We start from the raw sequence: 21,735 nt of genomic DNA, 5'->3' as shown, positions 1-21,735 counted from the left end.
GTGTGAGAGGGTGTTGACGGGCATGGGGGCATCCCTGTCCTGGTGTGGTGGGCTGGGAGGAGTTTTTGTTCCTGGGATCTGGCAGCTCACGGGGCCCACTCCACCCAGAAATGAAGATGTCATCGCTGGTGGTGACCCCCAACGGGCACCTGGAGGGCCGGGGGAGCCTGCCCCCTCCCCTCATCATGCATACGGCAGCCACGCCTATTCCCACTCCCAAGAGCTCTCCACACCTGGACGTGGCCCACGGCCTCCTGGACTCACGCCGTGGGAGCAGCAGCTCTGTGGACCCCCAGCAGGGGGACCAGAAGTCTCTGGTAAGGATGATCCCCTACCCAGGCCCTTGTAGCACCTCCTGCCCTGAAACGAGCAAAAGTCCATGTGCCTCATAAAGTTCTGGCCACATAAGTCTGAGGGGCCAGTGCTGTGCTCTATGCGCAGGCAGGCAAACTCCACGTGGTCCCTGCAAGCTAGCAGAAGGCCCAGCAAGTTACTGTCCCAGCTCAAAATGAGAGAAAGCAGTCGAGCAGAGCTCACGGAAGGAAAAATGGAGCAGGGCTGGGAAACAGGACTAGGGTCGGCCTCAGGGGTTGTCACCAACAAGGCATCCACTGTGTGTGGCCAGGGTGTCTCAGTCACTTTGAAACTCCAGGAAGCGCTGCCCCATGGACGTGGCTGTGAGGGGAGAGCAGAGGGAGTGGAGGGGCTGTGTGTAGCTAGGAGACATGGGGAAGGATTAGGACAGGATGGTGGGGAGCCATGGATCCCCAGGAGGCACACGGGGAGTGAGATTCAGCTCCTGCTTGGGGGTCAAGCAGCACAGCAAGCCCAGGAGAGGCCCCAGGCGTGGGTCTAGTTTTATGCCCCGAGACAGCAGCCAAGTCCCTCTGCAAGTACAGAAGTGACCCAGGGAAATGGTGCTGCACATGGCCCCAGCCCTCCAGGGCCCTCCCGCTGACCCTCACAGGGCACAGCAGCCAGGGGCACCCCCATGAGCAAGCGCTGGCATTTCTGAGCCTCCAGCTGGCTTAGGGTCTACATGAGAACACAGTATGGATGGTGTCCCTAGTCAGCAGGGTGGCTCACATGTGTGACCCAGCTTGCTACAAGTGCCAGCCATTGACTGGCAGCCAGGAAAGGGCCCTGCCTGCCAGTGGGTGTGGGCCCAGTGCGTGTTCCCGCTCCTGCTCCGCCCCCAGGCCAGCCTTCGCAGCTCACCCTGCGCCCACTGGGGCCCCAGCAGCGCCTGGAGCAGCCGGCGCTCAAGCTGGAGCAGCCTGGGCCGTGCGCCCAGCCTCAAGCACCGCGGCCAGCGTGGGGAGCGCGAATCGCTGCTGTCTGGCGACGGAAAGGGCAGCACGGACGATGAGGCCGAGGATGGCAGGCCAGGGACCAGCTCCAGGCCAGGGTCCTCGCCCGGGCCCCAAGCCAGCCCACTGCGGCGCGCCGAATCCCTGGACCACCGCAGCACACTGGACCTGCAATCCCCGCGGCCTGCTGCCCTCCTGCCCGCCAAGTTCCACGACTGTAATGGGCAGACAGTGGCCCTGCCCAGTGAATTCTTCCTGCGCATTGACAGTCACAAGGAGGACACAGTTGAGCTGGATGACGATGTGGAAGACGTGAGTGGGCCCCAGCAAGACCCACAGCTGCCCCTGTGCCGTTTTGGGCCCATTGTGGGTCAGGGCAGCAGACTAGCCAGGGGTGGAGTTCAGCTCTGGTGATCCCATTTGGCCCCCTGCCCTCAAGGCCGGCCCTCCCTTGTGGTCAGCCACTACCTGGACCCTCTTGGTGAAGCAGGCAGGGACTGCCAGGCAGGGTGCCTCAGGGGCCCCACCAAGCTGGCCAGTAGACTCGCTGTGGTCACTGCCCATTGCCTGGGAGTGTGGGAAGGTGAGGCTCCTGGCAGACAACAGGAGGGAGGGACAGCCCCAACAGGCATCTGGGTGGACTGGCCTCCAGGAGGGACAAGGCAGCGCCTGGGGTCTGAGGGCCACCTCCCCTCCCCAGAGCTGCTGCTTCCGCCTGCACAAGGTGCTGGAGCCCTACACGCCCCAGTGGTGCCGCAGCCGCGAGTCCTGGGCCCTCTACCTCTTCTCCCCGCAGAACAGGTGAGAGGACAGGGGAGGCTGGCGGGTGACCCCAGGGCCGCAGCTGCTGTGGGGCCTGCCAGCCACACTCACAGCCCCCTCCCCAGGCTGCGTGCCTGCTGCCAGAAGGTCATCGCACACCGGATGTTTGACCACGTGGTCCTCGTCTTCATCTTCCTCAACTGCATCACCATCGCCCTGGAGAGGCCAGACATCGACCCCGGGAGCACCGTGAGTTGCCGTCGGAGGCCACTGGGGCAAGGCCGGGCAGGGCAGAGTGCGGCTTTCCCACCGGACTTTCCCTGCAGGAACGGGCCTTCCTCAGCGTCTCCAACTACATCTTCACAGCCATCTTCGTGGTGGAAATGATGGTGAAGGTAGGTCTCTCCACTGCCCCGCCCTAGCCCGCCCACTGCCAAGCCCCGCCCATAGCCCTGCCTGTGGGCCTCCCACCTAGCCCAAGTACCGTCCCCAGGTGGTAGCCCTGGGCCTGCTGTGGGGCGAGCGTGCCTACCTGCAGAGCAGTTGGAACGTGCTGGACGGGTTGCTGGTCCTGGTGTCCCTGGTGGACATCGTTGTGGCCATGGCCTCTGCTGGTGGCGCCAAGATCCTGGGCATTCTGCGCGTGCTGCGCCTGTTGCGGACCCTGCGACCTCTGAGGTAGGGCAAGGACAGGAACAGGGATGGGAGGACAGGGGGCCACCACGGGTGGAGGTGTGGCCTTTGAGGTAGGACAGAGTCGGGAGGATGGGGTGGGGCCACCACAGGTGTCCAGAGCAGACGAGGCGTGGCCCACCCCACCTGGTAGCCGCTGTGTGGCTCAACCACGCGTGCCCTCCACTGGGCCAGGGTCATCAGCCGGGCTCCAGGCCTCAAGCTGGTGGTGGAGACGCTGATCTCATCGCTCAGGCCCATCGGGAACATCGTACTCATCTGCTGCGCCTTCTTCATCATCTTCGGCATCCTGGGGGTGCAGGTGGGTGGGCTGCCGCCCAGGTGGACAGGTCTGGGGGCCACTGGGCGGGTGCCCCGGGTGACAGCCGTGCCCGGTCAGCTCTTCAAGGGGAAGTTCTACTACTGCGAGGGTGCCGACACCAGGAACATCTCCACCAAGGCTGAGTGCCGGGCTGCCCACTACCGCTGGGTGCGGCGCAAGTACAACTTCGACAACTTAGGCCAGGTGGGCGCGGTGCGTGCGGAGCCTCTAGGGCAGGGCTGACCCCTGCGCGGCCCTGTTGGTGACCCATCGCACTCGCAGGCGCTGATGTCACTGTTCGTGCTATCGTCCAAGGACGGCTGGGTGAACATCATGTATGACGGACTAGACGCCGTGGGCATTGACCAGCAGGTGCGCGGGCTGGGAGGCCACAGAGGCCTAGAGTCACCCCTTGTGTCCTGGGGCTCCCGCCGTGGGCGTGGCGGGCAGAGGGCAACCCACCGCCTCTTGTGCTGTAGCCCGTGCAGAACCACAACCCCTGGATGCTGCTGTACTTCATCTCCTTCCTGCTCATCGTCAGCTTCTTTGTGCTCAACATGTTCGTGGGTGTGGTGGTAGAGAACTTCCACAAGTGCCGGCAGCACCAGGAGGCTGAGGAGGCACGCCGGCGGGAGGAGAAGCGGCAACGGCGGCTGGAGAGGCGACGCAGGAGTAAGGCGCCCCTGGTGGAGGTGGCGGGTCGGTACCTGCACACAGGGCCGTGGCACCAGCCCCGGGGCCTGCAGCCCCACCCGAATGGCTCTGCACGTGGCCCACCTTGCATGGGGGCCCGGCCTCATGAGGGGCCAGCAGGCGTGGGCAGTTGGGGCGCCCACTGCGGCAGGAGGCAGGGTCCCCTCTCAAGGGACCCAGGAAACGGGGCGCCCCAGCCTGCACCTGCTCTCTAGGGACAGGTTCATCCCATGGGTCCCCTCTACAAGAGCCATCATGCCCCCTGAGAGTTTGGCCTGTGGCTTGGGAGCAAGAAGGCCCCTGAGTGTCCCCCACCCCCAGCAAGCACCTGACATTTTCCCCACTCCTGGCAGGTTCCCTGTGTCCCCCACCCCCGGCAGGCCCCTGACATTTCCCCCACCCCCAGCAGGCCCCTGGCAGGTCCTTGGCATTACACCCACCCTTGATAGGCCCCCAGTATCCCCCCTTCCCCTGGCAGGGCCCTGGTGTTACCCCTGCCCCGAGCATGCCCCGCCCCTGGCAGGCCCCCAATGCCGCCCCCCACTGCGGCCCTCAGACGTCTCCTTGTCTTTCCAGGCACTTTCCCCAGCCCAGGTACCTGCCCTGCCCGCATGCTCAGCCCGCTAACGCTGGCCGGCCGTCACGCCGCATGGGGAAGGAACACAGGCTCGCTGGGGTCCCCCAGGGTGGGCACAGGCTAGGGCCAGGTGCCAGCGGGCAGGGGGAGGCTGTGGCTTGCTTTCCAGTGTCCATGCCGCTGCCCCCGCTCTGGCCTGTTCCTCTTTGCAGCTTGCATGTGTGTATCTCTGCTGTCTCTTGGGGATGAAGCGTCCCCTGGCTTTGACGGCTGTGGCTGCTCCGTCTTCTGTGCAAGCTGCCATCCCCCTTGGCTGCCTTAGCTGAGCTGAGCTGAGCTCTCTAGTTACTGCATGCTAGACCAAGGATCATGAGCCTCCAGGGTGGGGGGTCGCTCTGGTCAGCACCTGCTCTCCCTTGCCCTAGGCCTTCAGCCCCAAATTTGTGGTTGCATGCCAAGGTGGCCCCGGGGCACAGGGCAGCCCATACCGTTCCTGCAAGAATTGGCAGCACTACAGGGCTGCTGTGGGCAGGGCACTTCACAGACAGACCTTCAGGGGCACATAGAGGAGGCAATCCCCAGGGAGGTCCTGCCTTCCTGTCATGAGCCCTACTGACCTCAGAAGGCTGACCCCAGACCACTATCACCAGGTGCCCCTTGGGAGATGGCACAGGAAGGGACTCTACCTGTGGCCAGGGTACATCCCTACCTAGGCAGGGCCCACGGGGTCTGGACTGGGAGATAGACAAGGGGCTGCCCTGCCCAGCCTTTCATCCCAATGCTGGTCCATGGCCAACATGGCCAGACCTCCTGCTGGCCAGCCTAAAGTTTCAGGAGGGCAGTTCTGGTGCAGGGACCCGGGTAGGATGCAGGAAGGCCGCCTCAACTTCTACACCCTTCCTGGGGGCTGTCCAGACCTCCCAGTCCAGGAGGCCGACCTACCCCAAGGCCTCCCTGCAGTCCCAGCCCATGGACTCTCACAGAACTGCCTTTCTACAGCATGTGTCCCTTTCCAAGAGAACGCCCTCCTCTGGCCTCCTGCAAGCCCCCAAGGGGCCGACCAGGACAGCTGGGCCCTCCCTGAGCTTTCCCGCTCACTTGGCGCTGGCTGCTCACGACCCCTCTCCCTGCAGAGGCCCAGCGCCGGCCCTACTACGCCGACTACTCCCAGGCACGCCGCTCCATCCACTCTCTGTGCACCAGCCACTACCTGGACCTCTTCATCACCTTTGTCATTGGCCTCAACGTCATCACTATGTCCATGGAGCACTATGACCAGCCCAAGGTGGGCCCAGTGGCACGGCCGCAAGTCCAGCCCAGCTTTGCTGCTGTCCAGCCAAGGGTGTTCTTTAAATACCAGGCCCAAACCCACAGCACCTGCCCAGGAAAGCGCTCCCAGCCTAAGGCTGGCTATAAATGTCCTTGGCAAGGGATGGCCTGTGCCCCTCTTGCTCCCTGCACCTGTGTCTCCAGGTCTGTGTTAAAGGGCTCCAGCCCCTAGTTGGGGTGTAGAATGGCAGAGCCTTCCAACAGAAGCAGCTTAGCCTGAGGAACATGCCTTGCTGTGAGGCTGGGCACAAGGGCGTGGTGGGGTGAGGGCCTGTGTCCCCCCCAGACTTAGTGGCCTTACCTGGGTGACACTTCTCAGACTTCTTAGGCACCCAGGTCAGCAGAGCTGAGGCCACAGTGGCCAGGCGCAGTTGCAGGCTCTGCACGCTGAGAGGGCCCTTGCTGTGTCAAGCGCCAACTGTGTGCCATGCTAGAGATGGGAGACCTGACCGCCCAAGCACATGCTGCAGGGTGTCCTGGGGCTGGGGCCCCATGACCGCAGGAGGCCACTTGAGCAGGTAGAGTCGGCAGGGACGACTCAGGGCCTCTTCAACCAGCTTGCCCCTCTGTCCCCCAGTCGCTGGACGAGGCCCTCAAGTATTGCAACTACGTGTTCACCATTGTCTTTGTCATTGAGGCTGTGCTGAAGCTGGTGGCCTTTGGGTTCCGGCGGTTCTTCAAGGACAGGTTGGTGGGGCCCCTAGCAGCCCTGAGGCACCCTGGGTTTTCTTGGAGTCCTGGCTGTCCTGGGACAAGTGCAGGTGGCAGGCAGGAGACTCCTGCCCTGGCCCTGAGTGGGCTCTGGGGTGGTGGCCGTGCTTAGCTGCGCCCTCTGCTGGCCAGGTGGAACCAGCTGGACCTGGCCATCGTCCTGCTGTCCATCATGGGCATTGCCCTGGAGGAGATTGAAATGAATGCCGCATTACCCATCAACCCCACCATCATCCGCATCATGCGTGTGCTCCGTATCGCCCGTGGTAGGTGTCCACCTGGGGTCCCCTAGACTGTCAGTAGGACCTTCTGATGGTCTCTGAGGCCTGGACACAGCAGGATGGGCCACTGACAGGTCTGAGTTGCCTGAGATGCCTGCAGCTAACGGGGTAGTCCTGTCTTCCAGACAGGGAGCGCAGGGTTGGTGTCCAGGGTCTTTGGATCATCGGGTGGGGGTCAGCATGACTGCTAACACTCAGCTCCTGACCCTAGTGCTGAAGCTGCTGAAGATGGCCACAGGCATGCGGGCCCTGCTGGACACTGTGGTTCAAGCCCTGCCCCAGGTAGGTCAGGGTCTGGGCACTACCTGAGGGTGGGCATTGTGAACTCTCAAAGGATAAGACCTCGGGGAGGGCCTGGCTCACCATCCCCCTCCTCCCTCACATCCATGTGTGTAGCTCAGCTGAGCTGGAGGAGGGGTGCAGGTCACCTGCTTTCACCTGTCTTACGGCAAGAGCAGGGACCAGTGCCTTCCCTGACCAGTATACTTTCAGAGGCCAGGGGCCACAGAGCCAGGGAGGGGCTGAGGCCAGTGGGAACCACGGTGAGCCTGATGTGGGTAGAAGACTGGCCCAATGTCCACAATACTGTACCCATAGTCCCACCTGTCCTTTCTGGCCTCAGGCTGAAAGGTACCAGTTGCATGGCCCTGGCTACACAGAGTCCAGTCCCCCTGCTCCCCCTGGCCATGGCCCAGCCTATTGGCCATCCACTTCACCACCCATGTGTCCTGCCCTACAGCTGATGATCTAGTGCCCAGTTGCCTGCCTCCTCACCCAACGCCAGCAGCCACCCACTCCCCTGTCTCCCCATGCTTTTTCCAGCCACCTCCCCACCTGTGCCCAACCACCTGCCCCACCAGCCCTCCACCCCCATTAGCAGCATGTTTCACCCCATCTGAGTGACATTCCCAAGTGCTGGTTGGTGCTCCACCCTCTGCCCAGCCACCCATGGGGACAGGAGGGAGGTCCAGGCCTGGCCACACCCAGCCTTGTAGGGTACTGGAGCAGGTGCTGAGGTGCCAGCTGTTCAGAAGCTGCGGGGCTGCACAGATGCTCCAGGGAGGCAGGGACAAGGCCTCTGGTGGCACTCCTGTCCACTGAGCCTTGGCCCAGGGCCCTGCCATGGGGACCCCAAGGCAAAAGTGGCCCCTGCACAGTGCAAACAAGAGCCCTCAGCAACACCCTCTGGGCCTCAGGAAGAGCACATGCTAGGAAGAGGGTGGACAGCCCCAGGGCAGCGGCTCAGGGGTGGACAGTTGGGCAAGCAGGGTGGGCATGAGCTATGGAGGGTTAGAGACTGGGGGACAGGGAAAGGTCAGGCCAGCTCAGGAGGGGCCCTGGACCTGGGGCCAGAATGGGAGGTCCAGGAGACTCTAGGGCCAGGAGGGTCACAGAGCTCAGGACAGGTCCAGGCCCTGTCTGAGCCCTCACCCCACCTTGCCTGGGCCAAGTGCGGGAGCAGGTCCACGGGCTGGGCCGAGGGCTGACCTTGTTCTGCTTCTCTCTCGTGTAGGTAGGGAACCTTGGCCTTCTTTTCATGCTCCTGTTTTTTATCTATGCTGCCCTGGGAGTGGAGCTGTTTGGGAGGCTAGGTGAGTGTGGCCACGCCACCTACTCCCTGCTGGGCACCATCAGTCCCAGGGGGTCAGGAAGGCTCCCTCTTCCTCCACCCACACAGGCTTGCAGCTGGCTCAGGACCCTAGCCCCAACCCAGGCAGGCCACAGACCCCTGGAGTCCTTCCCCCCTCTCCCACTGGCCCCTTGGGCCTTTACCCCGTGAGGTCAGCACTAGAGCACGTGCACTGGTGGCTCACTCTGTCCTCCAGAGGTGGCCCCAGGCAGGGCTGTACTTGGGCCTTAGCACACACCAACCTGCTGACCCCCTGTGGCCGCCAGGAAGCAGGTGCTAGCAGTGTGTCCTCTGGATTGTCACTTAAGACTCTGACCCAGTCCAGAGATCTGTCCAATCCGAGCCAGGGCAAGTGGGGACCCTCCAGATCAGCCCCGTCCCTGCTGAGCCTGCACTAGCTGTCCTGCCAGTGCTGGGAGGCTGTGGTGGAGGCTTCCATGCTGATGGGCAGGGTGCCCCCTGACAGAGTGCACTGAGGACAACCCCTGCGAGGGCCTGAGCAGGCACGCCACCTTTGCCAACTTCGGCATGGCCTTCCTCACACTGTTCCGTGTGTCCACCGGGGACAACTGGAATGGGATCATGAAGGTAAGGCAGGGGCTGCCCTCGGGCCCGGGTGGCCAGGGACAGCGCAGTGACTGGCTGCCTCCGCAGGACACACTGCGGGAGTGTGCGCGTGAGGACAAGCACTGCCTAGGCTACCTGCCCGCACTGTCGCCCCTGTACTTTGTCACCTTCGTGCTGGTGGCCCAGTTCGTGCTGGTCAATGTGGTGGTGGCCGTGCTCATGAAGCACCTGGAGGAGAGCAACAAGGAGGCCCGCGAGGACGCCGAGATGGATGCCGAGCTGGAGCTGGAGATGTCGCAGGGGCCCCCCGCCCATCCCTCACCCCCAGAAAGCCCAGACACAGGCCCAGATGGCCCCACCCTCTTGGCCGTGCGCAAGGTGTCTGTGTCTAGGACACTCTCACTGCCCAACGACAGCTGCATGTTCCGGCCCGTGGCACCCGCCACGGCCCCCCACCCCCACCCCCTGCAGGAGGCCAGGATGGAGACCTACGCGGGCAGCACCCCCTCAGGTGTGACCCCTGGTGGGCCAAGAGGACGGGGCTGGCAGAAGGGAGGATGGGGTTGGCAAGTCGCGGGTGGGGGATGGCGGGGTTGGGGCACAGGACACCTGGTTCAGCTGCGTCCCTGCCCCAGGCTTGGTCACCTCCGCTCACTCGCCGCCCCTGGAGCCTTCTGCCTCCCTGCAGGTCCCATCAGCCACATCCCCACCTGCCAGGGGCAGCGACCCTCAGTGTACCCTGTCCCCCCATGGTGCACCCCACTCCCCCAGCCTCGGTCGGCTGCTCTGCAGACAGGTAGGGACCCTCGTCCCGCAGGCCTGGGGGGCTTCATGGGGTTCCTTCTCCCTTTGATAGGTGGTGCTGAGGCCTAGGGTGAGCGGGTGCTATGTCCTTAGGCTCAGATTGTTCCATCTGCCCCCTTGGCAGACCTCAGGGCGTCAAGCCAGGTGGTGGTTTATGGTAGCACAATAGTAGACCCCAGCTTATAACTGCAGAGCTGGTCACAGGGCCCAAGAATCGTCCTCAGTCAATAGCCTTGGGCCCTCACAGTGGCAGAGTGCCGGCTCCTGGGTCCTAGCTGTGCCTGGCCTGCCAAGCCTGACCCACAGCCCCTACCTGTTCTCCCTAGCTCCTGTGGCCAGCAGGAGAACCCCTTGCTGCTTGGGAGCTCTCAGGGTATCCCATCCTCCTGGCGCCTAGATGGGCTGTGAGGCCTGGGCCCCACCCTGTGCCCCTCAGCACATCCTGGACTCTGTGCAGGCTCTGCCCTCGGGAGCTCAGGCCTCCAGGGCTTCCCCTCCACTGATGGCTGCAATGGACTGCTCCGGTCCCTCAGAGTCTCACAAGTCCCTGCTCACACCAGCAGCTCCCTGCCCCCTCATCTGGCTGGCCAAAGTCCCATTCCTCATCTTGAACTGGTGTCTCTGCAGGAGGCCATGCGCAGAGAGTCGCTGGAAGAGCAGGCTGATGGCCGTGGGGACAGTGCCCAGGAATCCACAGAGTCTTTTGAGAAGAGCCCAGCCAGGCAGGACTCCCTGGGGGGCCCCCCACGGTCCCCACCCTGCTCCCCACGGCCTGCCAGCATTCGCACCCGCAAGCACATGTTCGGACAGCGCTGCATCTCCAGCCGGCTGCCGGCCCCTAGTGGAGACGAGGCTGCCTCAGACCCAGCTGACGAGGAGGTCAGCCACATCACCAGCTCTGCCCAGCCCTGGCCCTTGGCCTCAACTCACAGCCTTGCAGCCTCCCCGGTGACCTCCCCTGTGGCCCGAGGGGTGGCAGGCAGCGCGCAGGACCTACGCAGGTTCTGCAGTGTGGACGCCCAGGGTTTCCTAGACAAGCCAGGCCGGGTGGACATGCAGAGGTGGCCCTCCATGGAGCTGGGCAGCGGGGACAGCCACCTGGATCCAAGGGAGGTCAAGGCCTGGGTCCCTGAGCTCGAGCCAGCCCTGGGGTCACGCAGGAAGAAGAAGATGAGCCCCCCCTGCATTTCTGTGGACCCCCCAGTGGAGGACGAGAGCTCTACCCGGCCCCCTGCAGCAGAAGGTGGCAGCAGCACCCTGCGGCGCAGGACCCCATCCTGCGAGGCTGCCCTGCACAGGGACTGCCTGGAGCCCACCGAGGGCCCAGGTGCAGGAGGGGACCCTGCAGCCAAGGCGGAGCGTTGGGGCCAGGCCTGCCGAGCAGAGCATCTAACTGTGCCCAGCTTTGCCTTTGAGCCACTGGATGTGGGGGGCCCCAGTGGAGACCCTTTGCTGGACAGTGACCACAGTGGGACCCCAGAACCCACAGCTTCCTTCTCAGGGGCCACAACATCTCTAGAACCCCATGAAACAGAGCCACCCTCGCCCTCCGGAGATGCCCCACAGAAGGACCAGGGACTATACCTCACGGTTCCCCAAAACCCGCTAAAGAAAGCAGGGTTGCTCCCAGCCACCCCTGCCCTGGGTGACAGTGCAGATGGATCTGTGTAGCTTGGGCTGGTGCACACAGGGCTTTGATCCTGGGACTGGGAGCACCCCACAGAGGGGCACCCAAGCAGGCTGTGAGCAGACCCCAGCTCGCCCCTGCTGTGGATGGTGGGGCCTGGGAAGAGCAGAGAGAAGGGTGGACACCCATTCACGCGTGGGGAGCAGCCTCTGGGTCCCACAAGCCTCCACCGTGCAGATTCAGTCTGGAGTTTTCCTGAGTTTTGCCACCACTGCCTGAGGTGCTGGGGACAGGGGAAAGACCGGCAGCTCCTTGATGGAGGCCCCACAGCTCTAGCCTCGCAGTCCACGTGACTGTGAGGGAACACACGCTTGGACCTCTCACCCTAGCAGAAGCCTCACACCCTGAGGCCACTGCAGCCAACCCCACCTTTGCTCAGAGTCTGAGTCCTTTCATCCTTTGTCACCCCCAGTGCACTCTGTCCCCATGTCACTCCCTGCCCTGTCCCCTGAGTGTTCCAGAAACATCCCCGGGACTCTGAGAATGGCCACATCACCAGGGAGACAGAAGCTGCGCAATAAGACACTTGCCCCTTCCCCATGGGGCCCTGTCCATCCAGGATTTTTGGCCTGGGGATTCAGTTCTTTGTTTTGTTCCCTTTGTTTTATAAATCCAGGTTAAATGTTGCAATAATCTGATACAGAAAACTCAGCTTCTTAAGGGAAAAGGGAGGGCCGGGAACAAAGCAGAATAAACACTAACTTATTTAAGAGACTTCCTGTTGTGTCAGAGTCAAGGCCTGGAGCTACCAGGGAGGGGTGAGCCAGGTTCTGTGCAGCCAGCACTTGGCCACCAGGACGCAGGAGGCCAGCAGCAGCACCAGGAAGACCAGCAGAAAGAGCCCAGCCAGGAGAGGGGAGTCCTGGGTTTCCCAGCCCCAAGGCCCCCAATTCTGGGGTGAGGAATTCACATGGGAATGTGGCTGTAGGCCCAGGCCGGTAAGGATGGACGCAGCCTCGCCCCAGCTGACAACAACAGCCTCCAACCAGGTGCCATTTACCTGGCAGGCCAGCAGGCCTCCAGTCATCCTGGAGGGCAGAGCAAGGTGAGGTCCAGTAGTGGTTGGTGGGGAGTTTTGCTGGACTCCAGGCCCCAAGCCCTCCACTGTGCCCTAGGCCCACCTGGCAGGGTATGCCAGCCCCCAGCACACAGCATGTCTGGCCTGATGTTGCTGCTATCCATGCTGGGATAGGACTGGCTGCAGATCTCTGTGTCCACCATGCCTCCTACAGGCTGTATGGGGGCCACAGAGGCTCTGGGGATGGGGCAGGTTCCGGGGAGACTGGAGCACCAGCCCCCACACAAGCAGCTGGTTCCTTGGTACATGCACCAAGGTTGGTGAGCAAATTCCCCTCTTCCTGCCAGGGTCCAGAGGATGTCAGGGGGCTCCTCACCTCCCTCCAGCATGTGGTCCCAGCCTGTCACCACCCAACCTAGGGTGGAAGTCGCCTGAGGCCTTAGGGAGGCAGGCAGGATCTGGCTGCAGAGGGTCACAAGGGGGACCAGTTACACCAAGTCAATGTCCCTGCTAGACGCCGGTGGTCCAGGGGAGTTGGAGTACAGGACAATTCACCTCATGGTGGAGACATTAGGAGACAAAGGTCTTCAGCTCTCCCAGGTGGACCTGGTAGTCACATGAATTCAAGGATCTGGAAGGGTGGGGTGGATGGGTGTGGTGGCACCCCTGCTGAGGGCGGCCAGCTGCAGAGGCAAGAAGTCAGTGTCTAGTCCGAATCAGAATCCATGATCAGCTCATCCCCTCAAGCTTCAGGTATGGAGAATTGAGGGCATCTTGGGCTCCTGCTACCTGAGCTGGAACATATCCAGAGGGACAGATTGCAGATTTCAGCAGTGGGGAGAGAGGGAGCCACTCCCCCCCTCCAGGTATACAGACATGCAGATGCTTCTTCCTGTTGGCTAAGGTCTGGAAATGTCCAAAGTCAGTACCAGTCTGGTGGCCAGAAAGGCCTCAGAGCCCTGGGACTGCCTACTGCCCATAGTCCTCCTTGTTGCTGAAGAGGACAGGTTCCAGGCTCAGAAGTGAGTCAAAGGTCAAGAGGAGTCCTCTGCACTGCCAGTGTGCCCACAGGCCTGGACATTCCCACTGCCCCCACCCACCCTGGACACACCCAGAGAAGCTGTGGGCAGCAGTGAGCACCCACCACAGCAGAGGCTGGTCTACCATGGCCTCATGCCGGCCTGGGCAGCATGGCCCCTCACGATTTGGTCTCCTGTATCTAAAACCTGAGACTGTCCACACCCTGAGCCAGAGAGAAGGGGTTGCTGCTGGTTCTCCAGAGGCCAGCGTCCTGCCAACTTCCACTTTGCCACTGCCCCTCCCATCTTCCTGGGGGTCTCCCTCTTACAACTTCAGCTCCCCATCTGCTTGGCCCTCCCTGGAGAAATGACACCCCAGAGGCCCATGTGCTGGTTTCTAAGTACCATGATCCACACATTGTAGCAGGGCTTCCTGGAGTGACAGGGGGCTGCACCAGGGCAGGCACCCCCAGGAATCAAGGGAGGCTCAGAATGATAGGAAATAGGAAGACCCAGGCAGCTGGGGGAGGGAGGGAAGGATGGTTGGCCAAGCAGGGCTGAGAGAGGTGGCATCACATTAACTGGCGACTGTGCCAAATGCCCCCAAATTGTGCGCTATATCGTGGTTAGAGTGTTCTTGCGTAATTTTCCCCTCAGATGTTGGTAAAGGCTAAGTCCCTGAGGTCAGCATGTGGGGCCCTCTCTGGCCAGCTCTGAGTCACTGCCCAGCCCCAGCCTGCTGTGTCTCACAAAGTGCCCCTCAAGGGGGAACTTGCCTAGTAACCGCTGGCCCAGGCCTGATGGCCAAGGAGCACACCAGGACCTGAGAGGAAGGGCTCAGCCTCCTGAAGCACCACACTTCCTGCTGGGGCTGCTGGCTCTCCACGCACCCAGGACCAGGCATGTGGGGACAGGACAGTGCTGGGCTTCCCGGCCCCTAGACCCCTAATTCTGGGATGAGGACCCCGTTCACATAGGAATGTGGCTGTAGGCCCCAGGCTGGTAAGGATGAACGCAGCCTCGCCCCAGCTGACCACGCTTTAGCTCGTGGTGTTTGGTGGCAAGTACAGCAGCCCCAGGTGACCAGAGAGTACTGGGTCCACCAACCCCAGCCAAGATGCAGACATCCCCTAGCAATGCCACCATCCTCACACCTAGGCTGGGACATACACCAGGCACAGCAGGAGGCCACGAGTCTGAGGACTGTGGTGTCTGCCCACTGCAGGGACAGGATAGTCGACCCTGAGCCCTGGACCTGTAGGCTGGTGGGGGACAGCCACACACCTGTGTCCTGGACAGGGAGTGAGGAGGAGGAGAACAGGACTACACCAAAGGCCCCACCTGCTCCTGTATCTCCATGTGGACACTACCCCAGGGAACAAGCTCAGTGACACAGAGAGACCACACAGGGACAGGATGGGACCCGGGCATCCCTGCAAACCTGGGCGGTGGATTGGGTCCTTGCCACCTTCTCCAGGAAGCCCTCCCTGGATCCTGCAGCTCACACTTCCCCAGAGAGCCTCTGGGAGCCCAGCCTTTGGGGTTCTCCTCCTGAGGCCCAGAAGCCTGGGGAAGACAGCTCAGGACTCCGTGATAACCTGCCCTCCAGGATGTCCTCACATCTGTCCTCAGGTTCCATGCCGCCACCACAGATCAGATGGGCAAAGCTCCTAGCTGCCCAGTCCAAGTAGGGCTTCCTGTCTGGCTGGGGCCTGATGACTGAGCTGATTAGGGGCCCCGGGCCCAGCCTGGAACTTTCCCACCCCCTCCCCAGCCCCATGCACAGGCTGGGGTTGGAGGGCCCCACCAAGATCCCTAGAGCAGGACTCCTCTTAGGAGTGGGGAAACCGAGGCAGGGTGGCAGTCGTCTGATGGTGCAGCAGGCTGTGGCTGTGCGAGGTCCAGGCCCAGCACCCCTCATGCCAGCACCTGGTCCTGGCTGAGGCTCAGGGTGCATGGGAAGGGTCTGAGCTGGGATGGTGAGGAAGGGAGTGTGCTGGGGGGGGGGGGCAGCCTCCCTCAGATGAACCACACCTAGGAGGTGGCTGCTGGGACAAGGAGTGGGACCTGCCTGGTCAGCACAGCACAGGGAAACAGGGTGGGGTCCAGGTGTGCCCAGCCCAGGCTGCCATACCCAGGACCCATCAGCCACACATTGCCCAGAGAGAGTAGGGTGTAGGGTCTTCAGGGAGCCAGATCCGCTGAGACATGACCCCCAGGAGGGGACTTCAGGGCCCTCACCTGTCCCAGCTCCATCTTTGGGGACCCCGTTCCCCTTCACGCTGCTGCCTGCAGAGCCCTTGACCTCCCCGGATCCCAGGCCTGCTATTGTGAAAGATACCCCAAATCATCCCGTTGGTCCCCTTGGCACCCCTGTGACAGGTGCTGCTTCCTCTCATCTGACAGAGGAGTTCAGGGAGGGGGCAGCCTGGCCAAGGATGGGGGGAGATCATTGGGCTGCATCTGTCTGCAGTGAGCTGACCATCTGGACACTGTCCCTGGGGAGGAGCCCTAGATAGTAAAGACAGGGGCTGGGTCCCCACCCCTCGGCCTGGCCCAGTGATTGGCAGCCCTGATAGGGCCAACGCCCACTTTTATCTGTCAACTGTGGCTGGACTGAGCTGGGCTGAGCTCGGATCCAGGGCTAGATAAGAGTAAGTCCACCCTGCCCTCTCTTCTCTCGGTCTGCCCCACACCCATATGTCATCTTTCCTGCGGAACCTTGGTCCCTTTCCCCGACTGTGCACAACCAACAACCTTGCAGAAAGATGTATGAAACACAGGAGGTCACCCCCCCCCCGACCTGTGGTGACCCCAAGAGAAATGGGCTGTGGGGTGGTGGTGGAGAGGAAAATATCTCCAGGTTTGTCTTTTGTTTTTATGATAGGCAGACATCAAGTTTGTCATTGAAAATTAAAACCAAAAGGAACACTAAAGAGGGTTAGTACTTCCTTCCTCACGATTCTGATACCTAAAGAGACTGAGGGGCTACCAGAGCAGGGACAGAAGCAGGAGGGTCCAGATGAGGAACTGGCAGGCCATTCATTTCCCCAAAAAGATCATTTCCAGAGATTCTGCAGATTAAACCAACATCTTTGTATTTGATGACTGCAAGGAAAGGAAAGCAAATGTTTCTTTAGAAAATATCTTCTCTGCCAAGGGTAGTGGTGCACACCTACAATCCCAGATCCTTGGGAGGCTGAGGAAAGAGGAATGCAAGATCAAGGCCAGCCTCAGCAACTTTGTGAGATCCTAACTCAAAATTTAAATAAAAATAAAAAGATCTGGAGAGGTACCTCAGAGGTAGAGCACCCCAGGTTCAATCCCCAGTACCACCACCTATCCCAATAGTTTCTTCTTGCCCAGAAGTTCTCAGAATCATCCTAAGGAGGGTACTGTCTTATTTACAAGCATGAGCATGTCTAAATAAACGATGCACACAGGGCCTGAGAGCAACCACAGCACTCGCCAAGGACCCAACTGACATGTCTATCCTGAAACCTCGATGTGGACAGTGGGTCAGAAGCCAGAGCCTCTCCCCAGCAAAGGAAAGGGTCAGTGCCAAACAGAGGGTTCCAGGAGGCAAACCTGGGCCCATCTGTCCACCAGCTCTCATATGTGCACTGTTTATTGGAGGAAGGGGCCAGCTCACGGTCTGCACACGACATACTGTGTGCCTGGAGAGAAGGCAGGATTGGACATCTGAGGAACCCTGCAGCCCGGCCAGGAGCCAGGAAGAATCACCCGGAGCTTATGGAGCCTAATCCAGGAGACCGGATGAAATGCAGCCCAGCCTGACAGCAGCACAGAACAGGAGTCCCACAGGGAAGGGCGCAAGGCCAGGGTGAAGGCACAGCCCTCATGGCTCCAGCCCAACCCTAGAGGGGCACAATGGAGCTCACAGCCCCACCATGACCCAGGTGTGGAGCAGGGCCCCTTGCAAGAAACCACTGCCCTCCTTCATAATCATAAAAACACAATAAACCTCAAAGGAGGGTTTCTGCCACTGCGTGTACAGAAGGTGGAAGGAAGGATGAGGAAGCACAGGTGGGTTGCTATGCCCATGAACACGTCTGAAGCCCCAACAGAAGGAGAAGTCACCCTGAGCCCAGCCACTGCCCTCGCCAAACCTGCCAGATGCTGGGCACCTTGCATGTCTGGACAGCTCAGCCTCCCAGTCCTGAGGGCCTGGAGTCGGAAACCCAAAAACCCATCTGCAGCAGCTGGACACAGCTGCCACGCAGGGCCCTGCATGGCAGGGAGAAGGAATGACCCCTGCTGCACTCAGTTGTCACAGGGGCAGCACTCAGGGAGGGGCAAGCCCTGGAGGTGCTCCAAGCAGACCAGAGAACACTGGAGCTACACAGAGGCACCTGACAGGGGGTTAGGATGGGGAGAGGTGGGTGGGGCTGGGCTCTGCAGCTGCTCATACTCTCTCCACCTGGCCACCGGTGCTCTCTGTCCTCTACCTTGCTCCCTTCAGCTGCCCACGTTGTTCTACCTCCCACACCACACAGAAACAAACCTGTGAGCAGGGCACTGTGTCGCACACCTGTAATTGAGTCTGAGGCAGGAGGATTGCAAGTTCAAAGCCAGCCTCAGCAAAAGTGAGGTCCTAAGCAACTCAGTGAGACCCTGTCTCTAATGAAAATGCAAAATAGGGCTGGGGATGTGGGTCAGTGTGCCCCTGAGTTTAATCCCCTAGAAAAAAGAATAAAAAAGAAACAAGTTTGTGTGGAAGAGAAGCTGGCCTAGGGACAGGCATTGGCGAGGAGGCCCTACTCATGAACACAGACCAAGTCTCGGGGCCAGGGACCCCATAGCTACAGCCGCTGCACCCAGTCACTACCTGGACCCCTTTCTTCCCTAGAGATGCCCTTAGCCAAAAAAAAAAAAAAAAAAAAAAAAAAAAACAGTGACCACCATGATGCTTTATCTGCGCTTTAATGAGACACAGCAGCCAGGAAAATTAGCATCTGCCACCTACAGGCTGGGAGGCAGGTAGAGGGGTCCACAGGGCAGGGGTAGGGGGATTGGGAAGGTGGGGTGATGCCACCTGGGAAGGAAACAGTGTGCTGAGGCAGGAGAGGATTGATGATGCCTGATCAGGGTGGCAACCCTGCCAACCTGGCTCAGGGGGCCTTGGGGACGTAGCGGTGGATCCAATCCAAGTAGTAGGTAAGACGGGTGTAGATGCCTGGCCGGTTGGCATGAGCACAGCCCTCACCCCAACTGACCACGCCCGCCTGCAGCCAGGCACCCTTCACCTTGCAGACCAGGGGCCCTCCAGAGTCACCCTGGGGAGAATAAGAGTCAGTGCCTGGGGCAAGGCCCATGTGGGGGGTGCGGGGGACAAGGGCCCACCTGGCAGGAGTCGTGCCCTTTGTTCCCAGCACACAGCATGTCATCACGGACAATGCGAACGCTGTCCCCTGTGTAGAGCCCTGTGTGGTACTGTGCGTCACAAAGGTGGTTTTCCACAATCGGGACTTTCACCTGCTTCAGGGGAAACGGTGGTGGGAGGGACGCTGCGGTGAAAGAAGAGGGAGCAGCCTCAGGAGGGGGTCGATCAGTGCCCTTCCCTGTTCCACAAAGGGAACCCCCAAGGCTGGGACCATGGTGTGGTCTCGTGCCCCCCTGCCCAAGCCCTCAGTTGTCCAACCACCCACCGCCATCATGCACATTGCCCCAGCCTGTCACCCAGCATGGTGTCCCCGAGGGGAAGGTCTCCGAGACAGGGGGCAGGGAGATGGGGTGAACATGGCTGGAGATGTTCACAGGATCCTCGAGCTCCAGGAGGGCAATGTCCGCCCCGTCCTGGGCAGTATAGTAGTTGGGGTGAGGGATGATCCTGCTGATGGGCAGCAGCTGGTCTCGGTAGTAAAGGTGCTGCTCCCGAAGCTGTACCCGGTAGAACTCTGGGCCTCTGATATGTCTAGGAAAGGAGAGTCCTGCTCAGGTGGACCAAAGTGGCCCCAACATCAGAGGCTCCAGAGCATCTGGGGCCACAGGGTGAACCAGGCCCTCACCCCACCCCGCAGGCCCATGGAGACTCACGGTCCCACGCAGTGAGCAGCAGTCAGCACCCACTGTGGGTGGATGAGAGAGCCTCCACACACATGCATCCAGTATTCGAAGTGGAATCTCAGGCTCACTTGCCAGGGCCACTTGCTCTCAGGGGCCTCCCGTCCTCCCACAATGCCCACTCGCTCCAGAGCTGGGCCTGGGGCTGGGACAGGGAGCACCCTCAGCACCAGGGTGCAGCCCACCCTGGATCAGCCCTCGCCTGCCTGGGACAATGCTGGGCTTCTCAGAGTCCACCTGCCCCAGGCTGTGCAGCCAGGAGTAGGGGGCAGGGGGCAGGGAAAGGGCAGGCCTAGGGCAGGACTCACCAGGGGCCCCATGGACCATGCTGGACAGGAGGGGAAGTGCCAGCACCAGCAGATTCACCATCTGGAAGGAGTGAAGAGGGGGCAATGTGAACCCAGACGGATCCGGTAGGCAGAGCGTGGAGCAGAATGGAGCCAGGGCCCTTGTGGATCAGAGCACTGGTCCAGACTAGGGGTCTGGGGTCTCAGGGATCCAGGGATGGGGCACACAGATGTCAGGGGCTCTGAGTGGGGGACACTCACCCTGGCCAGTCCCTATTCTCCTCTACACAGCCAGCTCCCCTCCATTTATCCTTCCAGGCTAGGGTCAGAGGGCCCTCCACCTCCAATCCAGATGTGGAGGAAGTAGATGACTCAGACCCAGGGCCACCATGTGACACATGCCCCCACACCAAGATGTCCATCTGATGTCCACAGGCCTTAATGTTGGGATGCACAGGCAACCACAAAACCACCCCCAGGGTGGGATGCTGGCTTCTCAGGCTCTGCCCCAGTGGGAGTATAGGGATGAGAGGTCTCCAGTCTGCTCAGGGTCTGCCAGGTCCCCCTGTGTATGGGGGCTCCCAAATGTTCCGTGCCATGGGCTGGGCACTGGGAATTGAGAGTCCATCTCTCAGCCGCTGGATCTCTAGTACCAGAATGGCAACACCTCCCAGCTGTCAGGACTGGGCTCTTGTCCCCTCCTGCCCAGGCACAGAGGACTCCCTAGGAGGCCTCAGGAACAGTGGCATTCAGGGACCATTGCTGTCCTACCCAACATGCTTCCCCAAGATGAATGCAGGGCATAAGTCCATGTCTGTGGGCCACCCTCAAAGGAGCCATGCACAGGATGGCACACTCACCCCCTCACCCCACCCAAGTTCTCACTCTCACCCCACCCAAGTTCCCTGATCCCATGGGATCAGAGACTCAACTTGAGGGAGGGTCACATCACCAGCACCATGAGTCTGGGTCAGGAAGGGGCTCTGATGCTCCCCATCAAACTGGCTCCACAGAAGAATCCCGCAGGGTGGTCTCTGGCCTTATCTGTGCAGCTCTGGTGTCCGGAGGGTACCTCATTATCTCTGCCATCTGCACTTTATCTGCACATCGGATGGCTTGTGGTCAGAGCAGGATAGCAGAAGAGGCCTGCAGCCAGCAGTCCTCCCCCAAACCTCTCCTGCACCCCCTGCCAAGTCCAGGGATGATAACTGTCCTGTCTGTCCCTATGCCCCTCCTCCTGACACACTGCTGCTCATGGGGTCCCAGGTGGGCTACCTCCTCACCTAGGATTCCAGGACCCCAGCCCTTATTCTGCCTCATTGCAACTTCTGGGCCCCCAGCAGAGGGCAGTGCAGGCCCTGCCCCCACCCTGCCCTCTGCACACCCCAGGGTCAGCATGCAACCAGCAGGGGTTGTCCTGCTCAGCGACCTGGCTTCCATTCATTCTCTAACAAAATCCCGAGCCCTGTTAAGGGCTGGCAAGATGGAACCACAGGAGCCCACAGGGGGCTCCAGGACAGGGTGGCTGGACACACAGAGGGCAGGGGCTGCAGGCACTACTGAGTCAGGGGCTCTGGACCCTTGTCCTCCAAGGGATGCTCCGATTGGCTCAGGCCTGAGAGGTAGACCAGTCAATTGCTGTGACGGTGAGGTCCCTGTGATTGGCTGTCACTGAGCCAATCAGGGGCTAGAGGTGATGGAGCCTCTGGGCTATTTGCTGGGAGCCCAGGTTGGGTGAGTAGTGACTGCTGCCCTGGCCCTAAGCATCGACCTCTGCTGGAGGACAGCCACTGGTCTTAGGGTCACTGGAAGTGACACCCTCCCAGAGAGGCACTCAGTCACTCTCCCCCACACCTTGAACTTGCGAGCCCCACCTCCATTCCCTGGGAGGGGATGTATCCTCCTCATCTCTCCTCTGCGGGAGGCTGTTCTACTGGAGGTGGGATTGTTGACAGAACTAACTGGTAGTGCAGATGCAAAGG

The 21,735-nt window shown here is 61.1% G+C and overlaps 2 protein-coding genes across 10 annotated transcripts in view; one reads left to right on the top strand and one right to left on the bottom strand.

Annotated features, from left to right (window-relative positions):
- The window catches only part of CACNA1H (calcium voltage-gated channel subunit alpha1 H), a 53,769-nt gene extending 41,802 nt beyond the window's left edge, over positions 1 to 11,967 (top strand). The window contains exons 16-35 of one of the 5 annotated variants that reach the window (XM_081300009.1): positions 109 to 317; positions 1,200 to 1,622; positions 2,011 to 2,111; positions 2,198 to 2,321; positions 2,399 to 2,467; positions 2,566 to 2,750; positions 2,940 to 3,066; positions 3,145 to 3,270; positions 3,349 to 3,438; positions 3,546 to 3,738; positions 4,336 to 4,353; positions 5,470 to 5,621; positions 6,243 to 6,352; positions 6,509 to 6,642; positions 6,869 to 6,943; positions 8,175 to 8,249; positions 8,754 to 8,875; positions 8,942 to 9,365; positions 9,490 to 9,650; positions 10,286 to 11,967. In XM_081300009.1, coding sequence (XP_081156135.1) covers positions 109 to 317; positions 1,200 to 1,622; positions 2,011 to 2,111; positions 2,198 to 2,321; positions 2,399 to 2,467; positions 2,566 to 2,750; positions 2,940 to 3,066; positions 3,145 to 3,270; positions 3,349 to 3,438; positions 3,546 to 3,738; positions 4,336 to 4,353; positions 5,470 to 5,621; positions 6,243 to 6,352; positions 6,509 to 6,642; positions 6,869 to 6,943; positions 8,175 to 8,249; positions 8,754 to 8,875; positions 8,942 to 9,365; positions 9,490 to 9,650; positions 10,286 to 11,329 — 3,962 coding nt within the window. In that variant the 3' untranslated portion in view covers positions 11,330 to 11,967. Of the gene's footprint in view, positions 1 to 108; positions 318 to 1,199; positions 1,623 to 2,010; positions 2,112 to 2,197; positions 2,322 to 2,398; positions 2,468 to 2,565; positions 2,751 to 2,939; positions 3,271 to 3,348; positions 3,439 to 3,545; positions 3,739 to 4,335; positions 4,354 to 5,469; positions 5,622 to 6,242; positions 6,353 to 6,508; positions 6,643 to 6,868; positions 6,944 to 8,174; positions 8,250 to 8,753; positions 8,876 to 8,941; positions 9,366 to 9,489; positions 9,651 to 10,285 lie in introns of all 5 variants that reach the window. The other 4 variants (XM_081300007.1, XM_081300010.1, XM_081300008.1 and 1 more) reach the window with 4 other exon arrangements.
- Positions 11,968 to 12,920: 953 nt separating this feature from the next.
- LOC308652233 (tryptase alpha/beta-1-like) lies at positions 12,921 to 20,092 on the bottom strand (the record flags this gene model as incomplete). 5 transcript variants are annotated; one of them, XM_081300016.1, is made up of 6 exons in its annotated part: positions 12,921 to 13,157; positions 18,747 to 18,910; positions 19,052 to 19,317; positions 19,440 to 19,611; positions 19,775 to 19,835; positions 20,015 to 20,085. In XM_081300016.1, the coding sequence occupies 5 exons, from the start codon at positions 19,833 to 19,835 to the stop codon at positions 13,149 to 13,151; spliced, it is 672 nt and encodes a 223-aa protein (XP_081156142.1). In that variant the 3' UTR covers positions 12,921 to 13,148. The 5 variants fall into 5 exon arrangements, with proteins under 5 accessions (XP_081156142.1, XP_081156140.1, XP_081156141.1 ...); XM_081300014.1 differs by lacking the exon at positions 12,921 to 13,157 and adding an exon at positions 16,290 to 16,490 and having other exon boundaries at positions 20,015 to 20,092; XM_081300015.1 differs by lacking the exon at positions 12,921 to 13,157 and adding an exon at positions 16,460 to 16,581 and having other exon boundaries at positions 20,015 to 20,092.
- Positions 20,093 to 21,735: the final 1,643 nt, after the last annotated feature.

The sequence above is a fragment of the Spermophilus citellus genome, assembly GCF_964194105.1.
Source record: "Spermophilus citellus genome assembly, chromosome: 6".
NCBI lineage: Eukaryota > Metazoa > Chordata > Mammalia > Rodentia > Sciuridae > Spermophilus > Spermophilus citellus.
This window is presented reverse-complemented; position numbering and strand designations above follow the sequence as displayed.